Consider the following 21279-nt stretch of genomic DNA (forward strand, 5'->3'; position numbering starts at 1 on the left):
ATGGGTATAACAAAAAAAATACTCTGGTTCCTTTTTTTGTAAATAACTAATTTGAACAGTGTCACTCACTTGTCCAACTACTGTTTGTTTCTTATTCTCTTTTGCTAAGTGAACGAAGTAAGTTGAACAAAGATAGATGCAACCTTGGATGCATCAAATGTGGGTCTTATAAAAATATTTTACCCATTAATTTAGTTGTTTGAAGTTAATTGAATTAACTATGGTAGTTTTTGGTCAAGAAGGAAAAAGGACCATTCTTCCAAGGATTTTCTTTTTATTTGTTCAAGTTACTCTATAGTTTAGTTTGCAAGTTCAATAGTTGTATTCAATGCAGTCCCGAAATTTAAAAAAACCTAGATAATAGTCCTAAATTTTTATATTGTAATTTTGTATCATTTCTAATCATAATTCTATTACTAAATACTGATTGACATGTTTTTTCTGAAGAAATATTTGTTTATTTGGCACGATGTGATAGACAAATCATATTACTGTTTTGAAATATTATTTTTAAACAAGAAAACATGTTGCAGTGACGCTGTATTTTGCCATTGTCCACCCTTAACCATCCATTTGTCACATTTTGTTAAGTTATATCAATGTTTGTCCAATAGACACACTATACTATAACTAATTTGTTTAAGGGCTGCACATAATCGCAATTCCAAATTTAGAACTTCAATTTGACATTTTTATACTTTTTAAAGAGTTAAAAGACCAAATTGACATTAAATTCTAATCTATCCTTTTCAAATGTCCTTAAGTTTCACAATATTTTATGATTTTCATTGAATATCCCATGGTCTTAAATGTATTCTTTCTACATATTTCATTTTTATTTATTCATTTTTGAGTTGATTACTAAGAAACATTTTATTCTATATTATGTTTAAAGAAAAATAAATCTTACAAAATTAAAAAAATTGTTTATTCTGAATGAAAACTACAGTAGAGAGAAATAAAATAAGATAAATAATAAAACAACAAATTTTATATGCAAAAAGAATAGTAATAAGTACATCAATCAAATAATTATAGGAAACAGAGGCATTTGAATGTCTTGAGTTGTATATAGTCTGACTTAGCTTTGGAGCTTGGTGTGTAAGATCTCTCACAGCAACCTTGGGCGCTTGCATTCAGCTGGAATGCCTTGAGGAAATCTTTTATGGTCAGTGCAGTAATTGTAAATCATGAACTTGGACTGCACCCATCTCAATCTATTTCTACTCTTGGCATCTAGTCCACTTTGTGCTCCACCTTGTAAACTACTCGAAAATTTAGAGCCACAAGATGATGACCCAGATGATGCAACACACCCATTCGCATCAAAGTTTCTGTATGATGCTGTGAAAGGGGCTTGCGTCCAATCAGTCTTCACCAACCCCCCTCTAGTTGCCCAATCATCTGCATTCCACAAACTTGAATAAACTCTCATGGGTTGGCTCTTCGGGTAAGACACTCCAACATTTTCCCAGTTATGGAATACCCTTATAGGAATGTTATCCACTAAAAACCTGAAGAATAAAGCGTGGTTTAGTAATTTGGAAGAAGTTAAATAGTATGTAGAAAGATTATTGCGTATATGGTAAAACCATCTTACTTGATACTTTCTGGAGACCAATCGATTGAATAGGTGTGAAATCCCTTGGTGGGATCAAACCAGAGGTGAAATTGTTGTTCCCTATTTCCTTTTCCTTGTGAGTAAACGTTGGTATGAAGTGTGTATGGATGTCCAGATGAATTGCCTAAGAATTCAAAGTCAATCTCATCGTGTGATCCTCCTTGAGAAGACAACTGCAAGATAACATATTGCGAGTTAAATCTAAAATAACTCCACATGAAAAAAAATGAGTTCTTATTGGATTAGAATTTTATGTTGGAACTTACATAAAAAGTGGTGACAGTGCCAGCAGAGTTTCCCGGGACGAGCTTCATTTGCACATCGAATCTTCCAAATAGAAACTCCTGCTTAGATTGAAAACCTGATCCTGAGTCTTTGTCAAGAGAGAGGGAGAGATGCCGGCCTCGGTCTAGTATCTTGGCACGTGGACCTCCCCAAGTAACGTCGACGTCTTGGAGAAAGTTGCCGGCAGTGGCGGTCATTATAGAAGCCATGAGCACACACAGTGGAAGCATTATTGTCAAACCTTTGTGAGGAGAATGCATTTTTTTTTGCTTCGGCAAGAGAGACTATAACGAAGTGAGGGTGTTGAAATAGGATAGATGTGAAGATAACAAAGCTTGGTGTTGAAGTTGGGTTTGAGAAACCTTTATATAGGTGGTGAGCGTTAAGAGAAAGCCAAAAAAGCTATAATTCACTCTAATCGCAGAGCTGGCAAACCGTGTCAACCATGGTGGGAGCTGGATAGGGGCCCAAATCATTGGGTGAAGAAGAGCATAGGAAAGCCACAAAAAACATATTTTAATAGTGAAACATCTAAATTATGCATGCACGATGCATGTGAAGCTGGATTTAATAAGTATTGCCCCACAGATCTCATAGCCGGTGCAAACTAGGAAAAAGAGAGAGGCACTACAGCCAAAATCTATTTAGGCTGGCAAGCATTTTCTCAAATGCTTTTTTCACCTCTATGATTATCAATTAACCCGTTGGGGTGTATAACTTGAACTGAATTTTTAATTCTTTTTTAATGAATATATAATTATTTAATTTTAAAAAAAAATACTTGGGTGCATCTTGGATAACACACTTCAATGTTTAGTATAAAGTGTGACTCATTTGAAGATTACCTTTCTCCGGAAGGTTACTTACCATTTTTTATAGTGGTTGAATGAGACTATTTATAAGTTAGCTATTATACACGAACTCATGGTTGTGTGTGATGATAAAAGTGTCAAAGAATGTTTAGGGTGCCAATATGACTTTTGGCTTGTTTATTTTTCATGAATATATACATATAGACGTAGCTAATTAAACCCAACCTCAAGCACTGACATTTACCTTTCGGAGACATGCACTCCCCCTTGTGCTTTTTCTCGATTCTCTTTGGGCTTGGGCCTGCCCATAAATTTTGGGTCTTGCCTTGGAGAGCTTTGAACATACAGAAAATATAAGCTTTTATGATAGAAAAATATTGAATTTGTAATGCCTCAAACTTAGGATTCGATCCATGATTCAAAATCCGGATACGACAGGTACCAATTTGGCATTGGCCTGTTTATTTTTCGACCGATATATGTTTTGCAGCTTAGCTTATTTGTCCAACCCCGAGGTGTTGGCATTTCCGTTTTGGGATGCACACTCCCTTTATGCTCTTTCTTCATTTTGTTTAGGCTTTGGCCTACCCATTGGTTTTGAGCATGCCTTGGACTCTCTTAACACATATAAAATACATTTTTTTAATAAGTTCTTGTTTTTTTTAAATGTCGAATTTGGAATGACTCAGTTCCAGGATTCAGCATTAAATGGTCTTGACATTCCCTTGCAATCTGGCAATGCCATTCGACAATGCCATTCTACTTAACTTTGACGTTTCTATAATTAGGCCACCAAAAAGAAAGGTACATTACGTTGTTATAAGTTGCGACTTTAAATTCTTATAAGTTTTTCTAAACTATACCTTCATGTCCTTAGGATCCATCCTATTCGGATGTGAACTTAATTCTTTCATGTCCACTCTTGAATTTCGAGAGTTACACAATTGGTTTAAAATTATTTCTAGACACATAATTCAAGTTTACGTCTCTTCTTTCTCCTCTCGTCGTACATAAAAATTTAAGGATTGCGTTGAGGTTGGATTACTCTTTTTAATAGGTTGATCGAGTTGATCAAGTTGGAGAACCCATTCAAGTTGGTTAAAAAAGAAATTGAATTGGACTGGGATACTTCTATCACTCTCAATTGTAAGGCTTTTCTCTGACCTCTTCAATAACTTTTAACTCTATTGTACTTTTGTTTTCTATCAACAAACCTAAAAATATCCTTTCGAAAGAAAATTTGGCCAAAAAATAAATTCCTAGCCTGATTCAACCCAACCAGCTGTGTGTAACCACGCCTCCATCTATTTAACACCAACATAGAAGTTTAGGACTAAAATATTATTTATGTTTAAACCCCATCTGTAATAGTACTTTTCCTAATATGCGGCATCTCGTCATAATGGTGGGGATGTTGAAATCTTTTGTTGAAGTTTGAATCCAAATTAAGGTTGAAGTTGCGTACTTATTCCATTCAAATTATTTCAATTAAATGGAATAATTAAATACAATTCCAACTATAGTCAGAAGTATTATTTCCAATTCTCATACATGTCTTTAAGAGCATTGATCTTGTGGGAGTGTATTAATTTACACCCTCCATTATCAATTTTAACTCTTGAACTAATTAGTGCATTAATGTAATTACAATTCAAAATTTAGAGATGTCATTTGATTAATAGACACACAATTAACAAAGCCACTAAATTGTAGTCAATCTTTATCAAGTATCCTAGCTTTCACAATATTTTCTGATTTTCGTTGAATATGCCACGGGCTATATGGTTTGCCTTATATCTATTTCCTTTTCTTTCTATCTTTCTGTTTTAAAACAATAAGTTGATTATTAGAAAAAACACTAAACTGTATTTAAAGAATGAAGTAGATTCTTACAAATTTACAAAAAGAAAAAAAATTATCTATTTAGAATGACAAGTATGGTGAGAGAGGTAAAATAAGATAAATAATGACAACAAATTTATATGCAAAAAAGAATAAAAATAATTGCATGAAACCAAACAATTATAGGAGATACAGGGGCAGTTCAATCGCTTGAATTGTATACAGTATGACTTTAGATTTGGAGCTTGGTGTGTAAGCTAGCTTTCTCACTAGAACCTTGGGCGCTTGCATTCAGCTGGAATGCCTTGAGGAAATCTTTTATGGTCAGTGCAGTAATTGTAAATCATGAACTTGGACTGTACCCATCTCAATCTATTTCTACTATTGGCATCTAATCCACTTTGTGCTCCACCTTGCAGAGTACTCGAAAACTTAGAGCCACATGATGATGATCCAGATGATGCAACACACCCATTGGCATTAAAGTTTCTGTATGACGCTGTGAAAGGGGCTTGTGTCCAATCAGTCTTCACCAATCCCCCTCTAGTTGCCCAATCGTCTGCATTCCACAAACTTGAATAAACTCTCATGGGTTGGCTCTTCGGGTAAGACACTCCAATATTTTCCCAGTTATGGAATACCCTTATAGGAATATTGTCCACTAAAAACCTGAAAAAGTAAAGTGTTGTTTAGTAATTTGGAAGAAGTCAAATAGTATGTTGGAAGATTATTGCGTATATGGTAAAACCATCTTACTTGATACTTTCTGGAGACCAATCGATAGAATAGGTGTGAAATCCCTTGGTGGGATCAAACCAGAGGTGAAATTGTTGTTCCCTATTTCCTTTTCCTTGTGAGTAAACGTTGGTATGAAGTGTGTATGGATCTCCAGACGAGTTGCCTAAAAATTCAAAGTCAATCTCATCGTGTGAACCTCCTTGAGAAGACAACTGCAAGATAACATATTGCGAGTTAAATCTAAAAGAACTCTACATGGAAAAGAAGAGTTCATATTGGATTAGAATTTTATGTTGGAACTTACATAAAAAGTGGTGACAGTGCCAGCAGAGTTTCCTGGGACGAGCTTCATTTGCACATCGAACCTTCCAAATAGAAACTCTTGCTTAGATTGGAAACCTGATCCTGAGTCTTTGTCAAGAGAGAGGGAGAGATGCCGGCCTCCGTCTAGTATCTTGGCACGTGGACCTCCCCAAGTAACGTCGACGTCTTGGAGAAAGTTGCCGGCACTGGCAGTCATTATAGAAGCCATGAGCACACACAGTAGAAGCATTATTGTCAAACCTTTGTGAGGAAAATGCATTTTTTTTTCTGCTCGGGCAAGAGAGACTATAACGAAGTGAGGGTGTTGAAATAGGATAGATGTGAAGATGACAAAGCTTGGTGTTGAAGTTGGGTTTGAGAAACCTTTATATAGGTGGAGAGTATTTAGAGAAAGCCAAAAAGCTATAATTCACTCTAATCGCAGAGCTGGCAAACCGTGTCAACCATGGTGGAGCTGGACAGGGGCCCAAACCATTTGGTGAAGAAGAGCATAGGAAAGCCACAAAAATCATATTTTAATAGTGAAACATCTAAATTATGCATGCATTTGAAGCTGGATTTAATAATAAGTATTGTCCCACAGATCTCATAGCCGGTGCGGACTAGGGAAAAGAGAGAGGCACTACAGCCAAAATCCATTTAGGCTGGCAAGCATTTTTCTCAAATTCTATTTTCGGCTCTATAACTATTAGCCCGTGAGGCGTATAACTTCAACGTAGAAACGTCACAGGTGAATTTCTCACCCTCCCTTATTAAACTGAAATTTTAATTAATTTTAGTGTAGGTATATTTATTTGATTTAGAAAAATACTTGAGTACATCTTAGACAATACACTTATTTATCCCAAAGAAAAAACGTCTAATTGGGAGAGTGAAGAGTGAGAAAAAGAAACGAGTACTGAATACTTTCTAAAGGTAAATATTTTAAAGTTGTTAAAAATGGTTATAATATCATATCTCTTTTTTTAGACTCATTTTTAAACTCTTAAAATCAAAGTGTAATTTTCTAGAACTTTTGGAAATCTGGGTCAAAATAAAGATATCAAAGTTTTTAATAGGTTATTAAACTTTATGAGTGTCTAAAAGTTCTCTGTTTTTAATCTTGTATTTAATAGATCTATGTCATATCTTTATATTTAAATGATCTATTACATATTATTGGCACTCGGATCTCATATGAGTTGGACTTTAGTTGTGGTTTTTGCCCCTAACGTGTTTTCCTTTGGTCCAATCTCGTCTAAGTTGACTTAAAATAATCTTGCAACGGTGAGATGTCGAGTTTACTGCACTTCAATGCTTAGGTTAGTATAAGAAGTGACTAATTCAGTTAAGCACAAAAAAAAAAAAAAAAAGAGGTCGGATCTCTCCGTTGAAGATTACCTTTCTCCTGAAGGTTACTTACCTGTTTTGATTTTTCATAGTAGTTGAATGAGACTATTTATAAGTCAGGTATCTTACACGCATTCATACTTGTGTGTGTGAGGTAGGAGTGTCAAATAATGTTTTGGGTGCCAATTTGACTTTGGCTTGTTTATTTTTGATTAATGTATATTTACCGACTTAGCTAATTGACCCAACCTCAAGCATTGACATTTACCATTTAAGACACACATTCCTTTATGCTTTTTCTCGATCTCTTTGGGCTTAGTTTTGCCCATGAATTTAATTGGGTCTTGCCTTGGAGAACTCTGAACATACATAAAATATATATCTTTTTAGTAGAAAAATGTTGAATTTGTAATGATCCAAGCTTAGTATTTGGTCCATGATTCAAAATTCGATTATGGTAGCTACCAATTTGGCATTGGTACGTTTATTTTTCAATTGATATATGTCTTCCAGCTAAGGCGCTGGCATTTCCGTTTTGGGATACATACACACTCCCTTTATGCTCTTTCTTGATTCTCTTTAGGCTTTGGGTTACCTATTGGTTTTGAGCATGCCTTTGACTACTCTCAACGCATATAAAAACTTTTTTAGATGGTTCTTGTTCTTTTTCTAAACGTGTGAAATTTGCAATGACTCTGTCCCAGGTTTCAACATTAGATGGTCTCGACATTTCCTTGTAATCTGGCAACATCATTTTACTTAACTTTGACATTTCTATAATTGGACGACCAAAAAGGAAGGTGTATTATGTTGATATAGATAGTGGCTTTAAATTCTTTTAAGTTTTTCTAAATTATACATTCATATCCTTAGGATCCCTCCTATACGAATGTGAACTTGGTTCTTTCATGTCCTCTCTTAAATTTGGAGAGTTACAAAATTGGTTTAGAATTATTTCTAGACACAAACTTTCAGTTTACGTATCTTCTTTCTTCTCTTATGTCGTACAATAAAACATAAGAATTGAATTGGGATTGGATTTCTTTTTTTAATAGGTCGATTGAGTTGATCAAGTTGAAGAGTCCATTCATGTTGGTTAGGAAATAAATTGAATTGAACTGTAATACTTCTGATGCACTCAATTGGAATGCTTTTCCCTAATCTCTCCATTATGTCGTACAATAAAATATAAGAATTGAATTGGGATTGGATTTCTTTTTTTAATAGGTTGATCGAGTTGATCAAGTTGAAGAGTCCATTCATGTTGGTTAGGAAATAAATTGAATTGAACTGTGATACTTCTGACACACTCAATTGGAACGCTTTCCCTAATCTCTCCATTAACTTTGTACTTATTTTGTTTTCATCGACAAAACTAAGCATATAAAGAAAAGTGGGCCAAAAAAGAAATTCCTAGCCTGATTCAACCGGACCAGCTGTGTGTACACCACGCCTCCATCTATTTAACACCAACCTAGAGGTTTAGGACTAAAATATTATTTATGTTTAAACCCCATCTCTAATACTACTTTTCCTAATACGCGGCAGCTCGTCATAATGGTTGGGACGTTGAAATCTCTTGTTGAAGTTTGAATCCAAATTAAGGTTGAAGTTGCATACTTATTTAATTTAAACTATCTCAATTAAATGGAATAATTAAGTTCAATTCCAACCATACATAGACTGAACTGTATTTAAAGAATGAAGTAGATTCGTACAAAATGACAAAAAGAAAAAAAATTATCTATTTAGAATGACAAGTATGGAGAGAGGGGGTAAAATAAGATAAATAATGACAAGAAATTTATATGCAAAAAAGAATGCAAATAATTGTATGAAACCAAGTAATTATAGGAGATACAGGGGCAGTCGTTCAATCACTTGAGTTGTATACAGTATGGCTTTAGATTTGGAGCTTGGTGTGTAAGCTAGCTTTCTCACTAGAACCTTGGGCGCTTGCATTCAGCTGGAATGCCTTGAGGAAATCTTTTATGGTCAGTGCAGTAATTGTAAATCATGAACTTGGACTGCACCCATCTCATTCTATTTCTACTATTGGCATCTAATCCACTTTGTGCTCCACCTTGCAGAGTACTCGAAAACTTAGAGCCACATGATGATGACCCAGACGATGCAACACACCCATTCGCATTAAAGTTTCTGTATGATGCTGTGAAAGGGGCTTGTGTCCAATCAGTCTTCACCAATCCCCCTCTAGTTGCCCAATCGTCTGCATTCCACAAACTTGAATAAACTCTCATGGGTTGGCTCTTCGGGTAAGACACTCCAATATTTTCCCAGTTACGGAATACCCTTATAGGAATGTTATCCACTAGAAACCTGAAAAAGTAAAGTGTGCTTTAGTAATTTGGGAAGAAGTTAAATAGTATGTAGGAATATTAGTGCGTGTATAGCAAAACCATCTTACTTGATACTTTCTGGAGACCAATCGATGGAATAGGTGTGAAATCCCTTGGTGGGATCAAACCAAAGGTGAAATTGTTGTTCCCTATTCCCTTTTCCTTGTGAGTAAACGTTGGTATGAAGTGTGTATGGATCTCCAGACGAGTTGCCTAAGAATTCAAAGTCAATCTCATCGTGTGATCCTCCTTGAGAAGACAACTGCAAGATAACATATTGTGAGTTAAATCTAAAAGAACTCTACATGGAAAAGAAGAGTTCATATTGGATTAGAATTTTATGTTGGAACTTACATAAAAAGTGGTGACAGTGCCAGCAGAGTTTCCCGGGACGAGCTTCATTTGCACATCGAATCTTCCAAATAGAAACTCTTGCTTAGATTGGAAACCTGATCCTGAATCTTTGTCCAGAGAGAGCGATAGATGCCGGCCTCCATCTAGTATCTTGCCACGTGGACCTCCCCAAGTAATGTCGACGTCTTGGAAAAAGTTGCCGGCGCTGGTGGTCATTATAGAAGCCATGAGCACACACTGTAGAAGCATTATTGTCAAACCTTTGTGAGGAGAATGCATTTTTTTTTTTGCTTCCGCAAGAGAGACTGCAAAGAAGTGAGGATTTTGAAATAGGATAGATGTGAAGATAACAAAGCTTGGTGTTGAAGTTGGGTTTGAGATACCTTTATGTAGGTGGTGAGTGGTAAGAGAAAGCCAAAAAGCTATAATTCACTCTAATTATTGCAGAGCTGGCAAACCGTGTCAACCATAGTGGGAGCTGGATAGGGGCCCAAATCATTTGGGGGAGGAAGAGCCTAGGAAAGCCATAAAAAAATTTCTTAAGATAAAAGGGTGAGGATGACGAAAGTAATTTTTTATTCAATTAAATATTTGATTTTATATGGGCTTACAAAAATGTAAAATTGGAATTTCAATGATTAAAAAACCATAAATTTTTTAACTTGAAGAATTCAATAGACACGATTCTGAGAAAATGAAAACAGTCAATACAATGCTTTAAACACACCACAGTTAATAATTGAAGAAACAACGAAAAAATAATAAGTAGAAATAACAAATAGAACACCAAACAATGTTAATTCAGTTCGATGACACAACATTTACGTCTGAGGTCTTTGACTCACAATAAGAGATTATATATTGTATTGTGATATAATTCATGATTACAGTTTAATGACTATCGAAAATCTCAACATATTTTCAACATTCTGCACTTAATGAGACATTCTTACTGAAAAATGAAACAACAAAAATATTCACTAGTATTTGTCATAGATACAACATAGGAATAACTCCCCCTTAATCAGATATCATTTTAAGCAATCAACCAAACAGTACTTGATCTTCGACAATCTCATTTCTAATTCTAGATCAAAAAACCTTTGTCTACAAATTTGACTCACCATTTGGAGTCCACCAGCTTTTTTGAGCTTCACACAAAAATTCTTTTCTTCTCAGGAAACAATCTATCTTTCTATACACAACCACACACCCAGGAACGAGGAAGAAAAACATGCCAGAAACCAAACGAACCGCAAATCAAGAGCAAATAATAACCAAATAAGTCCCAACAACACAACCAAATTTAATAATATTTTCCTGAAAATAACACGATTAAATAAAATGAAGTGATGCCACCAACTCAAGAAATTTATTATAAAAATTGAAAGTCACAAATCAATTTAATTTTTATAATCCTTCAAATCCTCGTTAATAATGTGAATCTTTTATATTGTCAACAAAAATCATATTTTAATAGTAAAACATCTCAATGATGCATGCTGGTGAAGCTGGATATAATAATAAGTATTGTCCCACGGATATCATAGCCGGTGCAGACTAGGGAAAATAAGACAAGATCCATTTAAGCTGGCAGGCATTTTTCTCAAATGGGATAGCTTTAGCTTGCAATCATTTCTTCCTCGGCAATGATAGGTTATATAATAGTTGTAGACACCAACTACTACTATTATACTATTATAGTTTAATCTTCAACTATGGAGTGAGCTATAATAGTTTACTTCACGTACTTGATGTTAAGAGCGTCGAAACAACCTATAGTTCAAATTTTCTTACTATGTTGAACTTAGTTTTTGTTCATTTTGATTTAGATATAATCTAGGAAAATACTTATATATGTGTATTCGGAATATCAGGTTGAGTTGGGTTAGGAAAGAGAGATTTTTTGGACCAACTCGAAATTTTTGGAAGTCAAATTAGCAACTCAAATAGGATCTTCAACCTACTAACCCAATCCCTTAAAATTCGGGTCATAGAAAAAAGATCTATATAGAGGGAGATGATGAACGGCGAGAATTGAAAGATTGAAGTCATGAGGCCTTTATTTACAAAATTCAGCCAAGGTTAACTCTCAATACTAAAATATGAGTCTTCTTGAGTTTGATGAAATTTATAAGTTAGCCATTCGTTGGGATATGTTTAATTTGTGATAGGCTTATTCAAGGTGTTACTTTAATATATAATTTGGTGTTTCGAATATATGAATGATCAAGTACGAGGTCTCCTTGACTAATTAGCAAATCTAGGATTTGTCTTTGAAACTTAAGGTTGTACTCGTAATTATTTTATTTACAAATTTGATCTTAGAGCTACATAAATTCTCATATTTTAGATGCTTGTCTATAATTTGGAGTTTGACATTCTCTTTACTAATAAATTAAAATTGTTCTCCAACACAGTTAACGTACTATTGGTGAACTCTGTAGATATCTATGCATCGACACTCTCTGTAATTGTTTATAGACTTTGTAAAATCTATAGGTTGATTCTCTATTTTGGGTTTAATAACATCAAGGAGAAGAAGCTGAGGAAACAGGGAATTAGAGGAGTTGTTTATTTCTGAATTGTGAAGCTTCTGAGTATTGCATGCTCTTGAAAGTTGATGCTTGCAGGTATAGTGACAAGTTGACCTGCCGGGTGTGTTAAGAGTGAGATGGCTTGCCAACCAGATTCGTTTTAGCTGGCATCGGGCGGACATTTGTATATCATAAACATTACATTATATTTTTAATAACATGTGTTCATCAAATTCAGAATTAGGTTTAATTACATGTTCAGCTTCAACTCTAAAAAGTAAAAACTATCTAATACAATTATGTATTTTTCTTTTAAATTTTAGAAGCTTATGAAAACTTTTGGCTATGTCAATTGAATTTTGATTTATAAACTTTAGATAACTCTCTTTAATAGGTTGATCAGAAGGTTGGGGAACCAATTTGAGTTGGTCAATTAAGAAACTGGATTGAGTCGTAATTGTCATACTTCTACAGTTTTCTTTTGGCTAGAACGTTCTAGTTCTATTGTATTTGCTTATTTTGTTTTCGATATTACGAGTCTATTTGATAAAAAATATGAAAATTTGAAATTTGAAAACAAAATATAGTTGTATTTTATGTTTTCATAGACGTATTTGATATTATATATTTATAAATCATAAAACTAGTATTACCTGTCTATTACATTTACTTAACAATAAACTATATTTTGTATGAATATGGTTTAGAGGTAGTAAGAGTTTAGTGTCTACGCTAACATAAAAAAAAAAATATTTTTTTAAAATTTGTCAAATACGCACCTACTGCATGCATTTAGTTGATAATCTAAATTCTCTATCTTCTCTATCTGTTTGATAACGAAATAGATTAATATCTTTATCAAACAAAAATAGGTCCTAATTATTCTATCCAACCTCAACTAATTGCTTGTATACCACGTTTCTATTTATTTGAAATGGACTTAAAAAGATTAAAATTATTATTATATATGTTCAAATTATGTCCATTATAAAAATTCATAAAATTAACCAACCTCACAATCAATATTTCATTAATGTCCTAAACATGAATTACACTTCCTAATTAGATTTTTGTGTAAATATGAGACTGACTTTAACCTTATGATATATTTTCTCTCATATTAAATCTCTTTATTATTTTATAAACAATATTTCAATTCTTCTACCTTATGACTTAATTTATGATTTTTTTTTTCTTTCATTTTTTTCCTTCCTTAATTATAGGTCTTGCATGTTTTTATTTAATTCGACCAAATCTCTTGAATTTCCATTTCTATCCTTTTATATATTTATTTAATATTTGATCTCTTTTTTTTCTAAATTTTGCTTTTACCATATTTCATTGATATTTCTTTTTTCAATTCTTGGCCAACGAATTTCAATAAATAAATAATTTTCAGCCAAGGCTTTTCTTTATTTCAAAAAGAAAAAAAAAATCACATTCCACCCATTTTGGTAGATTTGGCAACGAATTTTCTAATAGTCTTAGTTATCATTGAATTTTACATTATACTATGTTGTATTCACCATTTTTTTTAGATCACATTATTTCACCTATTTTAATTAAATCTCATAGTCAATATGTATGAGTGTATATGTTGTCTATTATATCCCATCGATAGAACTATTTGGTTGGATAATAAGCATTTATTAAGTATATTCTAATACATATTTTACATTATTTTTGTTATTTCATTATATACCTTGTTTTATCAGTATATTACAATGTATACTAGAACCGTGTCGTTTCCTACTCCTCATACGCACGTTAGTATATGTCATAATATCATAATAACAATGTCAGGAGTGTACAAAAGGATATATATATGGAATATAAAACTTCATTCAAAAAACATATTTACTCGTAATGAACAATATACACACATAACTTTTAGAAGAATCTCATATACAAGACAGATAAAATGAGAAATCTACCATGCAAGCCTCAATCAAAGCAATAAAAAACCCACATAGTGAACAAACTCCCCACATAAGTTGATTTGAGGAGAAACTAAAACTAAAATTAGTAATATTTTTCAATTTGAGGCTAATCCATAGTATATGCAGAAAGCTCCTCATCAAGTGATTTAGGAGGGATCACAATCCAGTATATGCAGCATCGTTTCCGTTTGTGACCTCCTACGTGAAGGTCCATATGTGACGTCTTTCTAATATTTTTTTTTTTCCGTATGTGTAGAGTTGTAAATGTGATTGTCAGTGAATAAACCAGTGGATTTAGGCTAAAAATGTGACTAGACCTATTTAAGTAGGCTATTAGGGTAAGAAGCCATTAAATTATTAAACCCCACCTCTAATAGTACCTTCCGAATCTGCGGCAGCTCGTCATATTGGTGGGGATGCTGGAATCTTTTGCACCAAAGCGACCGAACGCCCGTCATCCTATCCTATTCACAGCTACTGAAGGCCGGTGGGTTGATTTAAATCCTAACCAGAAGTTTGAATTCAAATTAAGTTTGAAGTTGCATCCTTATTTAATTCAAATTCTCTCAATAAAATGGAAATTCAAATCCAACCTTTATGTATAGCTCTAATAATACTCTACTATCAATTCCCATGCATGCCTTCGATGGCATTGGTTTGTTTTCAGGTTTAATTTTTAAGAATGTTCTCTGGTAATAATGGTGTCCAAGTTAGTGACTTGATTATGTGGAAACTTGATTGTAATCTTGATTTCTTAAGTACAGTAGTATTTATAACCCTTAACAACCCTAACAAAGTAACAAATTACATTAACAGATTACATACTTTTGTGTAATTACTTGCTTATGCTGATCAAAGATTGTTATCATAGTAGTTGATTGGGCTGATTTCACCATTATTGCACAATGTTAATTTTTCTATGATAAATAATGTTGGGTAGAAAATAAGATTTAATATATAGTTACTGTTGTGAACACGAGTGACACACTTATAAGCAAGCTGCATTACATGCTTGCGATCTGGAGAAATGTTGGTTGAGTTGGCATGGCATGATAAACATTAATTAATAAACCATATCTAAAAAAGGATTTGAGGTGCTTTAAGAAGAAGAATGACATGCTAGCTTTAGCACATATACATTTTATTTAGTCCAGTTGTGTCTCCTGCAACATAATGTTAAACAATTCAATAATAATGTTTACTTATACTTTACCATGTTTGTTACAATTTAAGTAATTGCATTTATATATGTTAGTGACTATATGCCATGTGCTTTTAAGGTTTGCTTTATATCTGCTATTTCGTCATTCATATAGAAACTTGGAAGAAAAGTACTGATTATTTAATATGAACCGGTGGTAGAGAGGTAAAGATAAGACAATTCTAGGATACAAATTTATATGCAAAAAAAGAATTTTAAAAAATTACATGAAACCATATCTGAATATTGCAGGAATTACTAAACAAATCAAATAATCAATACGTTTTCAAGTTTTTTGCTCATAGAAACCTTGAGCGCTTACATTCAGCTGGGATGCCTTGAGGAAATCTTTTACGGTCAGTGCAGTAATTATAAACCATGAACTTGGATTGCACCCATCTCAATCTATTCCTACTCATGGCGTCCAATCCTCCTTGATTGTTTTTTGCTCCATGTAGAGTATTGGCATATTTTGAGCTGCAAGATAATAATGATGAACTAGTTGATGCAACACACCCATTGGCATTGAAGTCTCTGTAAGATGCTGTGAAAGGAGCCTTTGTCCAATCTGTCTTCACTAGCCCTCCTCTGGTTGCCCAATCATCTGCATTCCATAGACTTGAATATACTTTCATTGGTTGGCTCTTTGGGAATGAAACACCAATCCCTTCCCAGTTGTGGAACACCCTTATTGGAATGTTATCTACTAGAAACCTGATGAAAAAGGAAATGGAAAAGGTTTAATTAATTTTAATCGGAATGAACCTTTTTATCGGATCAAACCATCATTCAACTCAAAAGTCTAACGAGAATGGACAATTACTTGATACTTTGTGGAGACCAATCAATGGAATAAGTGTGGAAGGCCTTTGTGGGATCAAACCAGAGATGAAACTGTTGTTCTCTGTCTCCTTTTCCTTGAGAGTACACATTGGTGTGAAGTGTGTAAGGATGTCCCGTTAAATTGCCTAAAAATTCAAAGTCAATCTCATCATGACTTGTTCCTTCAGAAGACAACTACACAGGAGAAAAATTCCAAGTTAGAACAATCAACAACGTAACCTTTTTTCATATGGGAAGCTCAAACACTAAGAAGACCGAGTAGTATGAACAGAAAGATAACTAGAACTTACATAAAAGGTGGTAACAGTGCCAGCAGAGTTTCCAGGGACAAGCATCATTCGAACATCAAACCTTCCAAATAGAAACTCTTTCTTAGATTGGAAACCAGACCCTGAATCTTTGTCAAGAGAGAGGGTGAGATGTCGGCCTCCATCTAGCATTTTGGCACGTGGACCGCCCCAGGTAACGTCGACATCTCGGAGAAAGTTGCCGGCGGTGGTGGCAGCCATTAGAGAAGCCATGAAAACACAAAGTTGAAGCAGCTGACGCATTGTGTGTTGTTGAATGAACCTGTGTTTTGCTTTAGCTTAAGAGGAGTTGGTTATTAATTAATAAGAATGAAGAAGTAGAATGAAGAGAGACGAGGGAGAATGGTGATGAAGTTGGGGGAGATGAGAAGGGATTTATATAGGACTGGTGATTGACTTTGAGGAGAAATGCCAGAGAAATGAAAGCTGGCAAATCTTGTCAACTATGATGCTGCAGCTGGAAAGTGGCCTAAAACTTTGGAGGAAGGAACAGAGCAACCCCTGAAATAATAATAATAATAATAATAATAATAATTAAATTAAAGGGTAAATTTGGCCTTTACATTTGAAAAAAAAAATAGAATGAAGTTCTTATGATTTGAAAAAAATTAAAATCTAGTTCTTATGCTTTTTAACATAAAAAAGCAATCAAATCCTAGAAATTGGCAGGCATAACTCAACCCAAAATAATTTATAAATTTATCAAAATTTACGATAGATCAAGATAGAGTCCACAATGACAAAGATAGATATAAACACAAATAATAGTTATCATTGTTGGTCTTAAATAAACGGAGATATGTTTTGAATATTTTTATTGGTTGGTTTTGGTATCTGTAAAAGAGCGGGAAGAAAAGCATAATATGAGAAAGAGAAAGGAGGAAGGGACAAGATCCGGTGAAGGTGGAAGGAGGAGGCAGATAGAAAGGACATTTAAGGGATAGAATTGGATTTTAGGATCACCAAATTTCAATTATTATACCTTCCCCCAAGTTGCCGCAACACCACCCATCCACCCACTATTCATAACAATGGATATATAATAATATTATACAATCAATGCCTACTACAACCTTCACTTTCTTTATTTTTGTTTCTAATTATATCACCACAAATCTCGTGACTTATTTTTTTTTTTTTTTGGGATTTGTTACATATAATAAATATATATATATATATATATATATATAGCTTCATAAATTCACAAACGATACTAATTTTGTTTAAGAATCTCATATAATTTTTTCCCTAATCACGCACATAAGCATTTCTTAAGATAAGAGAGAGGTAAATGTTTAAGACACGTTTTGTGATTTATTACCATTTTTTAGTAAATTTATGAAAAGAGGTTTTTTAAGTTTTTAGAAATCCATTTCAAAAGACCTTAACGGGTGAATATGGGAATTAATCATCATGGGTGAAGTCAAACTATGACATATAGAGAGAAAGAAAAATATAAGATTTAAAATTTGATTTTAGTTTGCTTTGGGTTTTATATATATAGAATATAATTAAATGTTTAAATAGAAGATGATGTGGTGATAAAAGATGAGGGGAGTGGGGTTGTGTGAGTCACGAGGAACTTGGAGTCCGCGTCAGGTGGCTGGCTTCCTGCTGTCAAAACCCCATCTCTTTTGCCACTGCCTCCTCTTTTCTAATTTGGTTTTCTACTTCTTTTTCCTTTCCCTACTTTCTTTACGGGGAGTTCTTCCCTTTTTCTTTTTCTTCTGCACTTACTAGAATTATATGCTTTTGTTCCTGTTTCGTAAACTTAAATATATATATATACATATAAGTCTGAAGTAAAACTCACGGAAGTATAAAAACATGATAAAATTTGAGTACTTCATGGGTGAAAATTTGAGAACCACGACTTTCACTTTTTCTTTCACTAGCTAGAATTATATGCTTTGCATGTGTTTCATAAACTTACATATACAAGTTATAATAAAACTCACGTAGATATAAAATGTAATAGATTTTGAATACTTAATGAGTGAATTACATTTGAAGACAACTATATGAAAGGATGCTTCTCTACAAAATTCACACTCATTAGTGAATTTTTTAGTCCTTTGAGTGAATTTTGTTATTTTTTAAAAGAAAACCTTTGTTTTTTTTTTTTTATGAGTTTAAAGCTTTGCATTTATAATAATAATAAAAAAAGTATTAAAATAAAAGTAGATGCATACATGGGTCATAATTATAAAGAAAAATTAGTAAAAATATTTACCTAATAAAAAAATTGTTAACGAAATAAAAAAGAAAAGAAAGAAACATACATCCAACAAAGTTCATTAACAAGATCATAGAGATTAAAGTTTATAACATTCTTACAAAGAAACTATTCAATATTCCAAAGAACAAGGGCAACAAACTAATAATCACATTTGGTACAAACTTTACAAAGAACCTAAATACAACCAGGTATTGTCACAAGTAACAAAGTTGAATCACTTTGTTACAGAGTTTGGTTGGCTTATTTTATTAAGAACAAAATTGGAGCTAATTTATGGTTAAATATTTATTTAGATTTGGTTGGTTTGTTATGTTAATATTTATTAATAAATATATGGTTAATATTTATTAATAAATTTAAACAAATTGGATGTGGTTGTTATTATATATTTTGGTTAATATTTATTAATAAATATATAGGTAATATTTATTAATAGAGATATGCAGTTGGCTTTGGTTATTTTGACCGAAAATATAGCTTGTGGCTTTGTGGATCGTGTGATATATTTATATTTGTGGAAGACAGAAGTGGGTTGATCATCCTGTTACTATCACTGTGAAGTACTTGTTTGAGAAGATTTGTGCAAGTTATGGGGAGCCTAACATTGAAGGAATCTCTCACAACGGAGTCTGAATATTGAAATGCAAGGGTGAAACATGAAGTGTATGATCTAGGGGGGAACTTAGCTCAAATTCCTTATTCATATGTCAACGGGTTTAGGGGGAGTCTAAATGTTTATCTTGTAAAAGCCATACAATCCAAAAGAGATGATTCTTGATAAGTTGTGTACTTGTGATCCTCTTCAATTTTTACAAATGTTCTTTTCAATCGAGTTAAAGGCCTCCCAGATGTTAGGTTAACAATGTCTAGTGTTTTATCTATTATTGTCGCTGAATGTTTGTTTTTGTTTTCTCACACTTGCTTGATAGTTTTACCATTTTAGTTGATTCGTGCAAGACCTAGGAAAAACACAACGTTTATTCTAGAGTTCAACTCAATACATCAATGTCAACTATAATCACAATACATCCATTTTCACCCTTTTTCCATTGGATCAAAAAAATATCTTAGTGAATTTAAAAGTAAATTAAAGGAACTAATCATTAAATATATTTATAATTCTTGAGTGATTAATTAGGTAAATTGGTTACTCCATATCTTTTCAATTTTATATTTGTGAGATTCAAAATTGGATGTAGTCAAGATTGAGTAATATTCTTTATCCACGTAGTTGATAAATCAAATAGAGAGATCAACTATGTTTATAAGTCTTACTGGCCATTAATATTATAAAAAATGAAACTTATAGGATCAAATTGTTATAAATGTGAAAGAATATGGACTAAATCATTAATAAATTTAAAGTATAAAAATTAAATTATTACTTACTAATAAAAAAAACTAAATTATTACTTACGATAGTTTTGAATGAAAATTGTTAAAGTTTTGTTGCAAAAATATATTTCATAAATATTATTGAACTTTAAGAAAACCAAAATTTCTTACCATCCAAATTAAAAACAAAATTTTCAAGTTAAAATTTTAAATTATAGTTTAAAATTTTCATCAATATGTCAATATTCTATTGATATTTTCACATTTCCATGGGTTCGAGTGATATGAGAAGTGAATTAGTATTTTTTCATTACATCATAAAAAATCCACAAATTACAAAATATAAACATCAAAATGATACTAATATAAATATAATATAAACCATAGACATGTTTACTTCTTTAAAAATAACAAAGTATTTATTTGCTAATTTAAACTTTTTGTTTTTATAATTTATCTAGAAGTATCCATCCATATTCCTATTAAAATTTTTGTAAAAGTAAGATTTCGATATATCCATCCATATCTATATTTTAAACATTGGTTAAAACATAAAATTCACCAAACCTCACAAAATTTCAAATTAAAAAATTTCCTTAAAACAATAATAAGTTAAATAAAAAAATCTCACGTTGATACATTACTATATATTAATAGCCAAATACATTTTTTTATCTGCAAATTTACAGTGTTGATTAGAACAATAAATATTAAGATTTGTTGTGTTCATGATCCATCACTTTGTGTTGGTAATCTATCATTTTTGTGTTAGTAGTCAAATAAATTTATCTCTATAGTTTTAATTTAATTTTTTAGTTTTTGTTTTGGATAGTGAAAAAATTGGTGTAAATTTTGGATCAAGAGTATTTCTCAACTTGCTTTAAGCTCAATGATATTTATGAAACTTTACAATAGTTTAGAGATATTTTTGAACCAAAAGTTTAGAGGTATTTTGGAAACAAAAGCTTAACCGTTTTCGTTCAAAACTGACAGTTAATGATACTTTTGACCTATTTTTGAAAATTTAAGAACATTTTCAAAACTTTTGAAAGTCTATGGATATTACAAAATTGAGTATGATCTTTATTATTTAACCTATTTATTTTCTCTCTCAACCCTCTGTTATATTTTTCTCTATAAAACTCCCATACTTTTATGTTTTTTTTTTTCCCTTAAGATTTGTTCTTTGTATTTCCCCTCCTTTTCAGACA

At 32.5% G+C, this 21279-nt stretch overlaps 3 protein-coding genes across 3 annotated transcripts; all 3 read right to left on the reverse strand.

Annotated features, from left to right (window-relative positions):
* Positions 1-4561: 4561 nt before the first annotated feature.
* Positions 4562-5945, reverse strand: XTH1 (brassinosteroid-regulated protein BRU1-like). The gene is made up of 3 exons (NM_001297489.1): positions 5603-5945; positions 5317-5510; positions 4562-5229 (listed from the first exon to the last, which is right to left on the reverse strand). The coding sequence occupies exons 1-3, from the start codon at positions 5879-5881 to the stop codon at positions 4830-4832; spliced, it is 873 nt and encodes a 290-aa protein (NP_001284418.1). The 5' UTR covers positions 5882-5945; the 3' UTR covers positions 4562-4829.
* A 2728-nt stretch (positions 5946-8673) lies between these two features.
* On the reverse strand, positions 8674-10030 carry LOC103491388 (xyloglucan endotransglucosylase/hydrolase 2-like). Its single transcript, XM_008451314.3, has 3 exons — positions 9666-10030; positions 9380-9573; positions 8674-9291 (listed from the first exon to the last, which is right to left on the reverse strand). Exons 1-3 carry the CDS (start codon positions 9942-9944, stop codon positions 8892-8894), a joined length of 873 nt encoding a protein of 290 aa, XP_008449536.2. The 5' UTR covers positions 9945-10030; the 3' UTR covers positions 8674-8891.
* Positions 10031-15513: 5483 nt separating this feature from the next.
* LOC103491379 (xyloglucan endotransglucosylase/hydrolase 2-like) lies at positions 15514-17386 on the reverse strand. The gene is made up of 3 exons (XM_008451294.3): positions 16477-17386; positions 16167-16360; positions 15514-16057 (listed from the first exon to the last, which is right to left on the reverse strand). Exons 1-3 carry the CDS (start codon positions 16735-16737, stop codon positions 15643-15645), a joined length of 870 nt encoding a protein of 289 aa, XP_008449516.2. The 5' UTR covers positions 16738-17386; the 3' UTR covers positions 15514-15642.
* Positions 17387-21279: the final 3893 nt, after the last annotated feature.

Source organism: Cucumis melo, chromosome 5 (genome assembly GCF_025177605.1).
Source record: "Cucumis melo cultivar AY chromosome 5, USDA_Cmelo_AY_1.0, whole genome shotgun sequence".
Taxonomy (NCBI): Eukaryota; Viridiplantae; Streptophyta; class Magnoliopsida; order Cucurbitales; family Cucurbitaceae; genus Cucumis; species Cucumis melo.

Bases quoted from the DNA above. Each gene is read 5' to 3' on its own strand.
- LOC103491379 (XM_008451294.3), bottom strand. From the start codon at position 16,737: ATGCGTCAGCTGCTTCAACTTTGTGTTTTCATGGCTTCTCTAATGGCT. The intron at 16,361-16,476 runs GTAAGTTCTAGT...TCTCCTGTGTAG, and splicing joins GCACTGTTACCACCTTTTAT to TTGTCTTCTGAAGGAACAAG. The intron at 16,058-16,166 runs GTAATTGTCCAT...CTTTTTCATCAG, and splicing joins TGGTCTCCACAAAGTATCAA to GTTTCTAGTAGATAACATTC.
- XTH1 (NM_001297489.1), bottom strand. From the start codon at position 5,881: ATGCATTTTCCTCACAAAGGTTTGACAATAATGCTTCTACTGTGTGTG. The intron at 5,511-5,602 runs GTAAGTTCCAAC...GTTATCTTGCAG, and splicing joins GCACTGTCACCACTTTTTAT to TTGTCTTCTCAAGGAGGTTC. The intron at 5,230-5,316 runs GTAAGATGGTTT...TTACTTTTTCAG, and splicing joins TGGTCTCCAGAAAGTATCAA to GTTTTTAGTGGACAATATTC.
- LOC103491388 (XM_008451314.3), bottom strand. From the start codon at position 9,944: ATGCATTCTCCTCACAAAGGTTTGACAATAATGCTTCTACAGTGTGTG. The intron at 9,574-9,665 runs GTAAGTTCCAAC...GTTATCTTGCAG, and splicing joins GCACTGTCACCACTTTTTAT to TTGTCTTCTCAAGGAGGATC. The intron at 9,292-9,379 runs GTAAGATGGTTT...TTACTTTTTCAG, and splicing joins TGGTCTCCAGAAAGTATCAA to GTTTCTAGTGGATAACATTC.